A 15455-nucleotide genomic window follows, 5' to 3' on the forward strand; every position below is an offset into this window, starting at 1 on the left:
TCTCCACAAATGTTTGTTATATTATTATTTGCAATGTTTGTTAGACATGCTGATTGTGTATAGGCAATGTTTACTGTTGTTTGCGAATTCGCTAACATTTTAAAATGTGCTCACATTTCCAAAATCAACCGGAAATTCCTCTCGCAGTTGTGGTGTTTATCTGCAAGGTAAGACGTGTGGTGTTGCATACCAACACCAGACTTATTTTGCAATTTATTTTTGTACAGGCATACTCTTTCACACTCCTGATGAGTGGGCATATATGACCCACGAAACACGTCGAGTCTACACTCCAGTTATGAGTTTATGCATGTCATTCATTACATTTTTAGATCGATGCTACTATGCTAGTACAGAGTTTTTACTCCAGTTATGAGCTATGTATGTAATCCAGTATGTTTTTATTTGATATTACTATGTCATTTCATGTACTGATATCTGCTGTATTATGCATGTTTTATTATGTATTATACGTTTTGTATCCATTAAACTTGCTATTGCATACTTATCCTTCATATATATTTCTGTGCATCCACCTCATTCAAAGTCCCACGGGGCGCTCTCTTTTGTTGTTTTTTGCAAAATTTGGGATGGAGGTGTTTGCATATTGACAATGTTGAGACCATCTCCTTTTATAGCCGCTCCACTGGAGGTACCCTGCTGTATAAGGTATCACTCCTTATTCCTACACCTCTGAACATAACAAGCATTTAACCTTTGCAGTGTTTTTTTTTTTCTAATTTCTGAGGTTGGGCTTTAGGGTGCTCACAGTAAACCTGTGACTGGCATAGCTTGCTAAGGGCAATAGCTATAATTGTAGTAAATTGTATATCCTTCATAAGGTTGTAGCCTTGCCTTTTGCTAACATGAGCTTACTTTTGTAACATTATCAAGCAAATTACTGTTATTATAGAGGCTTTATACATACTGTATGCTTCTTTTTTATAGCCCATCTCATCATAGTTTGTCTGGTTAAGCTGGTGATTCCATAGGGACACACAAGAAGCCTTTTTAGTGATCCAGCCACTGGTGATTTGTCGCTAGCAGCAGAATCACACGTTATCAGTCTAACACTACCGCATACTGTAAATTTCCATGGCCATTTAAGTTATAATCATAAACTAAATTAATATGGTTACTCAATATATACATGCTAAGAGGAATAAAAGTGGATCTATGGATTATAGTAACCAATTCGATTAGTCATTTCAATTTCCAAAAGAATAAAAAAGAAGGAAAAAAGAAGAAGAGACCTTTTTTTCGACTTTCTTATTTCTAGTATTTAAAAGGAAAGCCCCTGGGACTTAAAATCTACATCCTTTTTTATTTGCTCATTTCTTCTGCTCTAATGACCCCTTCAAAGCTAGCACATGCTTTAATTATTACTAAGTTTTTCTGACAGCAGTTTAATATTAAAGTTCATAGCAGCCATATATATTGTACTCTTATTAGATATTAATTTGAGCTAAAACTTTGAGGACCTTTTTTTGGGCTACTGTAATAAATGCAAAAAGACTAACTTTGGCCAAAAATGATTGTTTTTTTGTGTTTGTTAGGCGTTTACAAAATGGAACATATTTATACACAAAAAAACCCCCAAAAAACAACAGAGATATAATTGTTAGCCTTCTGGCAAATACATTACGTCAGCTAATAGCTATATATCTTTTTAGAAATCTTAGGATACACAGTGATCAGCACTTACATTTATTGTGTTAGTTACTTAATACTGCATTGTGCCTGGTAAATAAACTGTAAATATTTAAATATATAAAAATGTTCAGTCTAGAAAAAATTGTATCACTTCAATACCAAACTTTTTGATTAGGACTAAGGGTCCTTTTACACGAGCGGCGCGCCCGGTGCACTCAGTTTTTTTAAGCGGGGATTGATCCGCTGATCCCCGTTGAGCAGGTGGATGACAGCTCCGTCTCCAGGTACTTCGCAGAGACAGACCTGTCAGAGCCCTGCTGTCCTCTATGGGAGATCAGATGAAAATGGACCACTTGTCCGTTTTCATCCAGTCCTATCCGATCCTCCAGGCGGATGGAAAATAGGGTTTCCATCTGTCTGGATTTCACGGACAGGATCGGATCGGATAGCAGCGGGTGTCAGCGGACATGTCTCCGCTGACATTCGCTGCTCCATAGAGGTACATGGAGCATCCGATTTGGTCCGCCTGAAGAAACTGACAGGTAGACCTGATCAGAAAAAAGCGAGTGTGAAAGGGGCCAAAGTAGTTTTCAGACATTATTAGACATAAATACAAAAGTGCATCAGGAAAAAATAAGGAATTAAAAAAAAATAAAAAAATAGAATCTATCATTAGTCTTGGATCACAGAAGAACTCAAGTGTATTATACATTTGTATGACCATGCTATAAAAATGTTTGGAACCTGCAGTGATATGGCCATATCCTGAAAATGCAAAATTCTTCCCTCTGGCAAATCTGGCCCAATAATTGTTGATATATACTGTAACTGACCTCACTTATTTCTTATACTTATTAGGTAATTTTAGGACTCCCCAGCATCTCTGTTAAAATGTTTTTTTTCCTAGTCTTGCAGACCATGTACTTGCTAGATGTACAGCACCATTTAAAGACTTGGCGGAGAATTGGTGTATGTTATATTTATCTGGCATAACGCAAAGTAACAAATATATTACACTCCTTTTGATGTGACATTTGCTTTTGTTCCCCAAGTTGACAACAAGATTGGCATTTCAATAAGATCTGCCAACAGCTATCACATTAGCAGTAGCTTCATATCTTTACTAGAGGATCCTAGCTGTCAAGGTCACAGGTTTTGTTTTGGTTGCTGCGTAACACAGGTGGTGCACTTTTTTCTTGTGTGTATATAGAGCAAATTGACATGTTCATCCATTTAAATGTATATGACATAAATGTTATTGTTTTTACTTTTGTTGTGTGCAAGCTATATGTATCTTCAGGAGTCAATGCGCTTGTGTTATGCACACCATAGGCATCGTCAGGAGTCAATGCTCATGCGTCATGAGAAGTGTTGCAGGTAGTTTAGAAATCACTTGTTTAAATAAACACATCCACACACTTCAGAACATGTACGCGGCTACAAGCTGATATTCTATTAGAAACAATAACTCAAATATACACTATATTATCAAAAGTATTGGGACAACTGCCTTTACACACACATGAATTTAAAGGCATCCCAGTCTTGGTCCGTAGAGTTCAATATTGAGTTGGTCCACCCTTTGCAGCCATAACAGCTTCAACTCTTCTGGGAAGGCTGTCCATAAGTAGGTCTATGGGAATGTTTTATCATTCTTCCAGAAGTGCATTTGTGAGGTCATGCACTGATGTTGGATGAGAAAGCCTGGCTTGCAGTCTCTGCTCTAATTCATCCCAAAGGTGTTCTATCAGGTTGAGGTCAGGACTCTGTGCAGGTCCACCCAAAACTCGCTCACCCGTGTCTTTATGGACCTTGCTTTGTGCACTGGTACATATAATTTGGTGGAGGGGGACTTATGCAGTTGAGTTATTTTTTAGGAGTTGGGCTTGGCCCCTTTGTTCCAGTGAAGGGAACTCTTAAGGCGTCAGCATACCAAGATAATTTGGACAATTTAATGCTCCCAACTTTGTGGAAACAGTTTGGGGATGGCCCCTACCTGTTCCAACATGACTTGCCACCAGTGCACAAAAACAAGGTACATGAAGACATGGATGAGTGAGTTTGGGGTGGAGGAACTTGACTAGCCTGCACAGAGTTCTGACCTCAACCCGATAGAACACCTTTGGGATGAATTAGAGTGGAGAATGTAAACCAAGCCTTCTCGTCCCATATCAGTGCCTGACCTCACAAATGTGCTTCTGGAAGAATGGTCAAACATTCCCACAGACAAACTCCTAAACCTTGTTGACAGCCTTCTCAAAAGAGTTATAGCTGTTATAGCTGTAGAGGGTGGGCCAACTCAATATTGCACACTATGGACTAAGACTGGGATGCCATTAAAGTTCATATGTATGTAAATGTTGGCGCCCCAATACTTTTGACAATATAGTGTATGTTAGAAAGCAAGATTCTCCTTTACTCAATGGACCACGTCATTCTTCCATAAGAAGAACTACCCCAAGTATTCTACAGTGATACGAACGCAAAACACATGACGTTAATGTTCTTTTTTCAAAAGTGTAAATTAGTTATTTTCTTCATTCTATTCTTCTGTATTGCATATGACATATACATCAACCCTGCTCAGCTCTATTCACATTGATGCCATACTTAAATGTGCCTCAATTCTGTCGTTTGTAGATTTTAGGAAAACTATTCCAAACCACTGGCCAGCATTCCTGCTTCCTCAACCTAAAGGGTGCGGTAGGTAAGTTTAATATGTGCCTCATCTTGCATTCCAGAAGTCATCTAAGCTATTGGGGACATTTACAAGAATTCTTGGTGACCATTTCCTATACTGGTGCATTACATGTGGACGTTTTATTGGAAGCCATTGCTGGGTGTAAGAGGGGGAGGCATTACAGTGTTAAAGATTTGTACCACTTATCATCAGACCTTACGGGTCATATTATAGTCTCAAAGAACACAGTGGATACACACAGTGACTGCAACCTATTGGGGGGGGGGGGGGGGTGCAGAGAAGGAAACAACATTGAATAGTTTTTTTTTTAAAGTAAGTACTGACACTTTGCTTGTATTAACAGACAAACGTAGAATGATATGAGAATTGGACTCATGCTTTACCAACTTTCGTTCATCTCTACTGATGGCTTTACAAAGGGACCTCCATTTATATCTCTACCCAAGCACACTAATTTCACAGCTGGTGAAGGCCCTTAAAATTCCATATACCAATGGATGCAAAAGCTTGACCTGTTTATAGCTAAATCTAAAAGACCTACAGTAAATACTCAGTTCCAAGGTCTAACCTTGGGACTGCATGGAAGTTGCAAAAAGCAACTATGACCACATGTATGGACAGTTATGGTTATACATCTCAATTTTCCTTTTTACCCACCCAGTATTGAGTAACAAACTACCTTCCCGTTTTAGATTACCCACAGTTCAATTATAGCCTATTTTCTTATGATAAGTACTGCTAGGCATGTGCATCATAAGCCATAGTATGTTGTTGGCCAAAAAGACAAATATTTTGTCTTTTCTTACATGGTCAATTAGACTCCATAATTTAAAAGGTTAAAGTCTACCCAGTGCATTAACCAAATAACTATATTAAGAAACAGCTGGAAAATAACAATCATCTGATAAAAAAACAACTGTCAGTTCCAAGAATAGACCAGCTCCTAAAATATAACACACAGCATGTTTTCCTTACCTGTTCATATCATCCAAATTGTCAGCAGCAAAGTAGAAGCTTTTGATCTTCGGGTGGCAAGCTTTAAATGCACTACAACGAGAAAGAATAATAAAATAACACTCAGAAAGAAGCATTGCATATTACACCATGTATAGGAAAGTGTGAATACAACAGGAAACTTAACACTTTATAATAACCACCAGATGATATGACGACTCCAAATTTCAGTTTGCAATGGAACAAGGGATATCATTTCATATCATCTTTAAAAAACATATTTAGTATATCTCTTCAATACATCCACATTTCCTTGTGGTTTATTTTACCGCAGTACAGAAAAATATCTGCAGCTTTGACACAGGTGTCCAAATCCAGTGTGCTTCTAACTTCTAGTTTAACCTAATAACCCAGTGCTTTTACTGAACTGAAATCCCAAGCAGTGCTGTCAGCTCTGCTGGACTACAGATCTCAATCCATCCCTCTCTATCGCTTTCAAATGCATACAGTAATATCTTTCCATGCAAAATAATGCTGCTGCCTATATCTGAACAGACTGCTTATCAGGTTACACATGCATTGCCTGCTTGTTTGCCTTTAATCTAAGGGATGTAGTTAGTCCCATCCTTTCTTATGCTTTAGCCTTCATTTATCACATGTATTGTATCCTGCTGGAGCTAGACAATATGTGATTTTGACCTATCTGATGTTCATCTGTTATGATATGCACAAGTATTTGGAATTAAAGCTTTCTAGGACCTAAAATATGTTATTTGGATTGAGTAACTGTAAGTTAATGCCATCTTACCACATCTGGATCAGTTCTAGAGATCACACTTTCAGTGCATAGATAGAAGGCAGAACACGGTCAACAAACTGGATGTAGTAAAATGGTTGGAAAATGTAGTTCTGGGTGGGCCCAGGTCAAAACAAAATAAGCTCCCAGCAGCTGCCCGTGCTTACATCACCCAAATGTATCCCCAAACAAACCTTTTTCCCTCTAAAGCCTGTCCTAGCATTACTTTTTTTTCATCTCTTTCTTAAGCCTAGAACACACAAGTCAATTGTCGGGTGACATACGCTGGTTCAATAAAAACTGGTCGACACTCGGCCCATGTGTATGGCACTTTTTCAACCGGCTTCTGTCAGACGTGCATGCTGGAAAACAAGCGGCCAACCAGCTCCTTAACAGCGCAGTCACTGGAGCGTTCTGGTGGGGGGGCCATCCCGTGTCAGAACACAATAGGATTGTTAGTACAGGTGTGTACTAGGCTTTACACGTGCCCTTGAGATTCAAACCAGCCTTGTTTTGCTGGGAAAAAAATTGATCTATGCATGTAGAGATGGACAGAGCAGGATTGGCAGCTTTTTGAAGTCTGGTAGGAGAAAATTGCTACCAATACTACTTGGGTGTTTTTAGTGTGTCAAAGACAGATTTGATAGCAAATAACATCAACTTAAGGGCTTTCGGTTTTGTTTTTTTTTGGTAAAATCACTAGTTTTTCTGTAATTGCTGCTTTTTTTAGAGGGATAAATCATGGGAAATTGTGCATGTATTGCAGACATGTACTGCATGTTTTTTAATTTATTTTCTTACTTTTCACAGATATGTGTACTCACTATCACAATATTTAAATCACTATCATTTACATATCCTTTTATCCTTAAATTGTACTAAACTCTAAGCTAATTTCCATCTTCCCACTTCTAGATTTGCAACAATTACCTTACTGCGGGTCTCTACATTCTCTTCAGTTGGCAAGTAAAGCAAACCATTCAGGTTTAGTTTGCACAATGAACCAACCTGTTAACAGCACACGTCTACCTGCCACAATTATGCTGCAAACACAGGAGCTGAAGACAGGCCAAAAGATGCTTTGACAAGTTTACATATTCAAATATTAATAATGCAGATGGAGCTCTAGCTGCACATGACCAAACAATGTTATTCGGTCTAGAGAGCACCACTGAATTGGTGGCACTCATCCTAAACCCACACCGAACCTTATGCCCAGAAGATTACTCCCAACATCCACCCCTAGTCATATTTTGATTTTTAGCCAGTGTGCAACAACTCAGGTCTAGCTGAGCTGAACACAAAGTTTAATAACTTTTGAAGAAACTAAAAGGGTGCTTTCATATGTGCCTGGTGGAGTCTTTGAATAGCTGTTGGCCAACGTGAATCTTTTACGGTGAGAAAGCAGCTTGTCAAAAGCCCATTCTCCCTGAGTTTAATATTGCAAGTAACTGCTCTCTTAGAACTTTTATCAAACTTGATGATGACATTTACTATCCTTATACTGGGACCTTAGGTGCTAAATGTCAACAGTATGAACAAATGAATGCAGCTTACAGAGCTACACTTAACACAGTCTGGCAAAACCCAAAGCTTGGATGGCACTGCAGGAAAATATGAACTTAAAGCAGCAGCTATCCAATTTTTGTAAATGTAGCACAATATATGTCCATGTCAAGCAGCAACCCTGTTTCTATTTTTCACTATCACCTAAAGAAGAGCAATTTACTGCAAAATGTCATAAAATAAAACTATGGAACAAAAATCCAGACTACAAAGAGCGTTAAATGAAACATTAACATAAAATAAAAATAAAAACTCATCACAAAGGTGTGATTCATTTTTCATAAAGAATCACTTTAGAATATGAATACTGTCTAACTACAAATAGTGATTAGTATTGTAGGAGGAAAATTTATTTTTTAAATAAACATACAGAAAATACAAAAATAAAGCTAATGAAACTCCTCTTTCCAATGGTACACATTCAGAGGAGTTGCATTTTAGTTGCCCTTTAAACCTAAACAAATTAAACATTTCCCCCTATTCAGTGAAACTGTTTGTTCTAAAATATTTATTCTTAAGTAGTCTCACTTATTTTAAAGTCAGACTAGTCCAAAACAATTTCTGATTGACTGCTATGGGTTGCGGTACCTAAAGGTTATGTCAGGATAAAAGTTTTTTTTTTAATTATAACCGGTACATCTATGCAATACATGCACATTTCCCATTTTTAGATCTTTAAAGACCCTGCAAGTACAGAACATACTTGTTAAGCTGGCAGAGATGTCAAAAGCCCATTCTCCCTGCCAGTTAAGCTGATTTTTGACAAGATTAAGAGGTATTGTTTTGCATTTACTGAAAAGAGATAATAAAACTTTCAATTATTTATCAGAGCAAACAGAAATAAAGAGAAATGCAATGTTAGGGTTTGCATATACTTTAAAGACCATTTCCAGCCTATTTAATCCCCACCCTAGGCTCAGCCTCCCAAAACAAGTCTCTGAATGCATACCTCTTTTCCACAGGTCATTGGTCTACTCATGCAATGTCACTGGTCTTATTCCACTTTTGGCAGTGTGTGTGGTCCTTAAATAGTTACATAGTTACATAGTTAGTGAGGTTGAAAAAAGACATCAGTCCATCCAGTTCAACCTATGATGTGTGTGTGTATTTGCTGTTAACCATAAATTGTATACCCCTGTATGTTGTGGTCTTTAAGGTGCCCATCTAATAGTTTTTTGAAACTATCAATGCTCCCTGCTGATACGACTGCTTGTGGAAGAGAATTCCACATCCCCACTGCTCTGACAGTAAAGAACCCCTTACGTATTTTTAGCTTAAAACGTTTTTCCTCAAGTTTTAGTGAGTGGCCATGTGTCTTATTGTATTCCCTTTCTCTGAAAAGTTTGTTCCTTATGCTAGGGTCGCCAGTACAGTATTTGTACATCATATATATCATATCCCCCCTCAATCGTCTCTTCTCCAGAGAGAATAAGTTCAGTGCTTGTAGTCTTTCCTCATAGCTGATGTCCTCCATTCCCCTAATTATTTGTGTTGCCCTTCTCTGGACTCTCTCCAGTTCCAGCACATCCTTCCTGAGGACCGGTGCCCAGAACTGGACAGCATACTCCAGATGTGGCCGGACCAGAGTCTTGTAGAGAGGGAGAATAATCTCTTTATTTCTGGAGTGAATCCCCTTTTTTATACATCCCAGTATTCTGTTCGCTTTGCTTGCAGCGGCTTGGCATTGCATGCCACTGCCAAGCCTGTTGTCTACCAGTACCCCCAGGTCCTTTTCCATCCTAGACTCACCCAGAGGTTTCCCCCCCCCACAGAGAGTAGCTTGCTTTCGCATTACTGATGCCCAGGTGTATTATTTTACATTTTTCAACATTAAACCTCATCTGCCATGTAGTTGCCCACCCCATTATTTTGTTCAGATCCTGTTGTAAGGTTTCCACATCCTGCATAGAAGATATTGGCATGCTTAGTTTAGTATCGTTCGCAAATACTGAGATTGTGCTGGATATCCCCTCCTCTAGATCATTTATGAATAAGTTAAACAGGATTGGCCCCAGGACAGAACCTTGGGGGACCCCACTTTCCACATCCGACCAATCCGAGTACTCCCCATTTATCACCACCCTCTGAACTCCCCCCTGGAGCCAGTTCTCTATCCAGGTACTCACCTTATGGTCCATACCTACCTTCCTTAGTTTGAACAGTAAGCGTTTGTGGGGAACGGTGTCAAAGGCCTTTGCAAAGTCTAGATACACCACATCCACAGGCTTACCTTTATCTAGATGGCAACTCACTTCATCATAGAAGGTTAATAGATTGGTTTGGCAAGAACAAATTTTCATGAATCCATGCTGATTACTACTAATAATACCATTTTCATTACTAAAGTCTTGTATGTCGTCCCTTAACATCCCCTCCAAAATCCTGAATGCTGTAGTAAAATTGCTCAGCAGTGACATGAGCATAGTTCCCTACAACATTCTGCTAGGAGCCCAGGGGAGCTTTATGAAGCACCCCAAGGCATGTCATTGATGCCCTGGGCTCACAGTAAGCTGGTTGGATGACACCAAGCAGTGAGTCTCTGGGGGACAGTATTGCAATGAAAGTGTATTTCTTTATTCAAAAGCTGGACAATGTATTTTGAAATTGGGATTTAAAAATTGACACTTAAAACAGACATGCAGGCACATATAAAATATCACTGTGTTATTGTAAGCAATAGATTATATGCATTTTAAAAAGTATGTCAACTTTCTGTAGTCCCCTTTAGTGTAGGCATCAGACTATGAGAGGAGAGGAAAGAGCTGCATTGTAAGCCAATCAGGCCATACTACATTGCATAGTGCACAGCATCTTGCCAAATAGGAGGGGAGTGCAAAGCATTGGCCCCTTCAATACGTTGCAGGTTCTTCTCCATCTAGTCCAGGACTGAGGTGAACCTTAACTAAAGTAATGTTTTTTTAGTAGAGAAAAGTGGGAGCCATGCAGTGCTTTGTGACAAGAATACCTGGATTTAAAAATTGTCTGGAGAGAATTAAAAATTTTGGGCAGGTAACACAGTGATCTCTTAAAACAAATTACAGTTTACCTATAATTATTTATGAATAAACAACTAATTTTTCCTTTATAGTCGAACTTTATTAGTAGGCCAGCGTTCGAGAACCTGAACATCTCGGCTATTAAAAATTACAGGACAGTTTTAAGTCTAAAGGTTCCCTTTTTCCTGCTCATCCTTTCTCACCAATGGACACATTCGCCATTACATGAGATATTCATGTGTCTAAACGTACACAATCTATTTTCATATTTAACCAAGTAACAGTCACATTGTATAAAACTATGTTTACTTACAACTTCTTACGGCACTCACTGGCTCGATCCATTTTAAATTCTGGTAGACTAATAAATCCTTCAGCTTTTTCCTCCTAAAACGTAAAAATGTATATTATTTAGATAGTGCAAGCCAAAATAGCTAATATAGCTAGGGAAAAAAAATATAGCTGATTTTGTAGAACTATAGAAATAAATTATTACCTCATCTGGTTAAAATGTTACAGATCTCAACAAAACCTCTGGTCCTCAGATCTTGGAGACCAAACAAGTGCCCATGTTGGATTTTCTAGCGGACAGATTATTGTTCTTCAAACACTAGGCAAGTGTGAAGCTGGTAGTGTCTGATGAGTGCATAGAACTGCACACTCTTGCAATCTAAATTTGCATGTCTATAGTCTAAATATGGCAAATTAAATCCCACCGCAAATGATAAAACTGTGGATTCAGATTGGACTTCCACCCAATTTAAATGTCCAGCTTTACACTGTACCACACTTAATATCAAACTACTACCTTGTCAAAATGTTCAGGATAAAAGGCTAATTCATAGGCATGCGACTTCATTCCCATGAAATTTTATTTTAAGGCTCAGCTGCAGTCAAACCTTTTTTAGTTTTAGATTGGAGGAGGGTTAACATTCTCAAATAAGATTTTTCTTTTTGTCTGAAAGCAATTACAACAGGATAAGGTTTTAAACCTTCTTAACCTCAATAATGGACAAGCTTTTACTGTATTTATTGGTGATATCTCCCTGCATTTCCTGTCCAAGTAACACCTGACCGGTAGAACAGAAAAAGAGATAATATGGGAGTAATAGTGGCAAAATAGTGAGCAATAAAAACTTGACAAAGGCTTCAAACCTCCCCAACTCTATTCAAAACACAAAGTTTTGGCCATGCTAACGTCAACATCAAATACAAGTGTATCATTATTGATTTATTCAAAACAAGGACCTTTGAAGAAAAAGTATTATACAATGGTAAAGTGGCCTAATAGAAGCCGAGAATATTTTTTCCTTTTTCTTTTCCAAAGTACACTAAGAAAATGAAAAGGAATCTGATTAATTGCTATGGACTACCAGAGACTGTTTTTTCTTTATGCACGTAAATTAAACCCTTTTGACGCTACAGCCATCCATACTCCTTATATGAAGCTCATTTATTCATTCATGTGTAATGGTAGTAAAATAACACATTTTTAATTTTAGGTTAACATTTCGATAGAAATAAGGCTAGTTAGTGATATTTTAGTTCCTCCTAAATCATTGTCATGGTGGGCCCAAACCTGGTCTTGCCAGGTGTAGCCTGATCATACATTTAGGGTTGGCAAGCAAATTCCAGGTAGTCTTTGACTAAAGAGAGCTCCATATGTCTATGACTAAAGAAAACAGTGTGGTCTTTCTCATATTAAATGCCTAAAAATTACACCTTAGTTTCTCCTCTTTTTAAAGAAAACATTTCATGAGATAAATATCTGTGTAGCCCTTCCTGTGCTCCTTCTTGAATGGTGATTGTCTGGCTCTCATGTAAACCCTCTGGCTTCACTATCAAGAGTTGCTGATCCAAAACAAGTATGAGCCAATTTAGACTGAACACCTGACCTGCCTACTTGTCCAGTAAATAAATGAGTGGCATGATAACCAGGATTTTCAGATGTGGGTTGAAAATCGCAATACATAAAGTATACCACTAGCCAGAAGAATAGGTAGTCAAAAGTTTAACACCAGCTAGAAGAGCAGGTAGCTGGAAAGTATAATGCTAGCCAGAAGAACCGGTAGCCAGAAAATATAAATAGGTAACCAAGGTTTAGCCTCATTCTTTAAATATAATAGAGCAGAGCTGGCAAATTGAACTGTTGAAAGATATAATGGCTACAATATTGAGAGAACTAAAATTCCATGCAATGCCCGTGAGGAAAACAGGTGTCACACACTCTCTGGTAAAAAGACAGGTGCGCTTGTGCGCTCGCGACCACTACCATACGAAATGGCCTCTCATCTTAAACCAACTTGTCAAAGGCATGTAACAAACGAGCAATCATGGAACGGTCATCCCCAAGTAAATGGAACAGATCCACTTCACAGCAACAAAGACAGACAGTATCCCTGGATAGGCTCTGGACAGCAGCTCCACTCAGGACCATGCAAAAGGGGACATAAGACCGAACAAGCCCATAGTGTGATACTGACATAAACTTTAATGGTAAAGTGCATAAAAGCAAGGTTTAGCCTCATTCTTTGTCCTGGGGGCCACTTTCACTGGGAGGGTAATAGAAGGGGAATCCAACATTTTATAATTGTCTGAGACAATTGTCTGGATGGAGAGGTTCTTTAAAAAACAATGTTGGGACAGCTAGAAAAAGCAACATCAAGCTATCTACAGACATCTGAAAAAAGCTGGGAGCCAATCATACAAGCAGGAAATAAGATTAGAGCATATGTTCTGTTCATTGAAATAAATGCTTCCAGTGTTGCCATGGTTGCGAGAAGTGACATTTTAATTTTTGGCCTGCTTTGAACCATCCTAATGGGCTGCAAAATAAAATGTAATTTTTTTTACATTATAAAACAGTTTTTGCTGGAATTCTAGATCTTCTATACCATTTTAATGAAAGACAAAATGTCTTCAAATTAGGAAATGTCATAAAAATATATTGCAATAAACACATAAGGGCATTGAATTGCAAGAAAAAGAGTGGCTGCCTTCATACAGATACTGAACACCATACTGCTGCAAGTTAACAAAAGATAAATGGATAATCACCATGTATCTGTAAATATACGGTATATATTTGTGTTTTTGTTCGTGTGTGTGTGTGTGTGTTTTCAAGACAATAGTCATTCCAGCTTGAGGCTACATGGAGTAGTCTCACACTTATATACTGTAAATAATGGATTTCTACAAAGCCTTACCACTTAACCACTTAAGCCCCGGAAGATTTTACCCCCTTCCTGTCCAGGGCCTATTTTGCGATTCGGCACTGTGTGACTTTAAGGGACAATTGCGCGGTCGTGCGACGCTGTACCTAAACTAATTTGCCGTCCTTTTTTTTCCCACAAAAAGAGCTTTCTTTTGGTGGTATTTGATCACCTGTGCAATTTTTTGATCATGCGCTATAAACAAAAAAAGAGCGTAAATTTTGAAAAAATAACAATATTTTTCACATTTTTTATATGAAATTCCCCAAAAAAAAATGTAAAAATCAAAATTTTTTAACATTTTAGGCCAATTTGTTTTCTGCTACATATTTCTGTTCAATCAAAATATGCTTTTTGCGATTTTTTTTTGTTTGCGCAAAAGTTATTGCGTTTACTAACTAAGGGAAAGATTTTGTCATTTTTGTTGTTTTTTTTTAACGCTTAATGGCGGCAATCTGCGATTTTTTTGCGGGACTGTGACATTGGGGCGGACAGATCGGACCCTTGACTGACATTTTTGACACTTTTGGGGGTACCAGTGACATTACTACAGTAATCAGTGCTATACATATGCACTGTTACTGTAAAACGACACTGGTAGTGAAGGGGTTAACTTTTTTTGAGAGGGAGGGGTGGTGTGTGTCCCTAGGGGCGTGATTCTAACTGTGATTGGCTGTGGCTTGAGCTGTAAGAACAGTGATCAATGGTCCTACATAGTAGAACCGTATAATCACCATTCTTACACAAGGGAGAATGACAGGTGGCTTGTTTACATTATTAGAAGGTAAAAACTCCGCGCAAACGGCTCTATTTGGATGTGCAAAAAATGTGCAAAGGTAAGGTGACAATGTGGGAATATAAATATATAAAACGTGGATGGTAATATATTATAAATAAAAAGGTGTAAATGTAGGCTGCAGCCCCCCTGGATATTAGTCCGGAGACTAAATGTAAAATGAATAAAAAGGTAGGGTATTGGCGCTGCCTATAGTGAAAATTAGAAATCTGAATAAAATATAATATAAATTACAATATGTCAGGTGAAAAACTTGATAAAAGTGACAGGTGCAAATATTAAATATCACAACATAAATGGTGCATACTTAGAGGCGAATAACAAATAAAGTGCTTATCAGATAAAGTGCTGTTTAGATAAAGTGCTATCGTGCACGTGAAGAATTCACAACTATATCATACACTATGATATAGGTGCTATAAGGTGCTGATTATATGGAAAATCAAAATAAATTAACTCCAATATGCAGCGGATATATATATATATATATATATATATATATATATATATATATATATATATATATATATATATATATATATATATATATATATATATATATATATATATATATATGTATGTATATATATATATATATAAACACAGTCCAGATTGGCACTGGTGTACAGCAGATATATAAACAGTCCAATATGGTGAAGTCTCTTAAGTCCAGTGACTGAGTATAGTGTGAAAGATATCCAAAAACAAATGGGTGGATGATGAGGTGACAACACTCTACCAATAACTTAAAGGAGTGACCCCGTGCTGGGCGGTGAGGTGC

The 15455-nt window shown here is 37.9% G+C and overlaps 1 protein-coding gene across 5 annotated transcripts in view; it reads right to left on the bottom strand.

Moving 5' to 3' along the window:
* CNKSR2 (connector enhancer of kinase suppressor of Ras 2) overlaps positions 1-15455 on the bottom strand; it is a 546683-nt gene that overhangs the window by 121716 nt on the left and 409512 nt on the right. For all 5 annotated transcript variants that reach the window (XM_082245580.1, XM_082245579.1, XM_082245578.1 and 2 more), the window contains 2 exons: positions 10980-11053; positions 5330-5401 (listed from right to left, as the gene is read on the bottom strand). In XM_082245580.1, the coding sequence (XP_082101706.1) occupies positions 5330-5401; positions 10980-11053 (146 nt within the window). The remainder of the gene's footprint in view (positions 1-5329; positions 5402-10979; positions 11054-15455) is intronic.

The sequence above is a fragment of the Pelophylax lessonae genome (assembly GCF_965119305.1).
Source record: "Pelophylax lessonae genome assembly, chromosome: 2".
Lineage (NCBI taxonomy): Eukaryota > Metazoa > Chordata > Amphibia > Anura > Ranidae > Pelophylax > Pelophylax lessonae.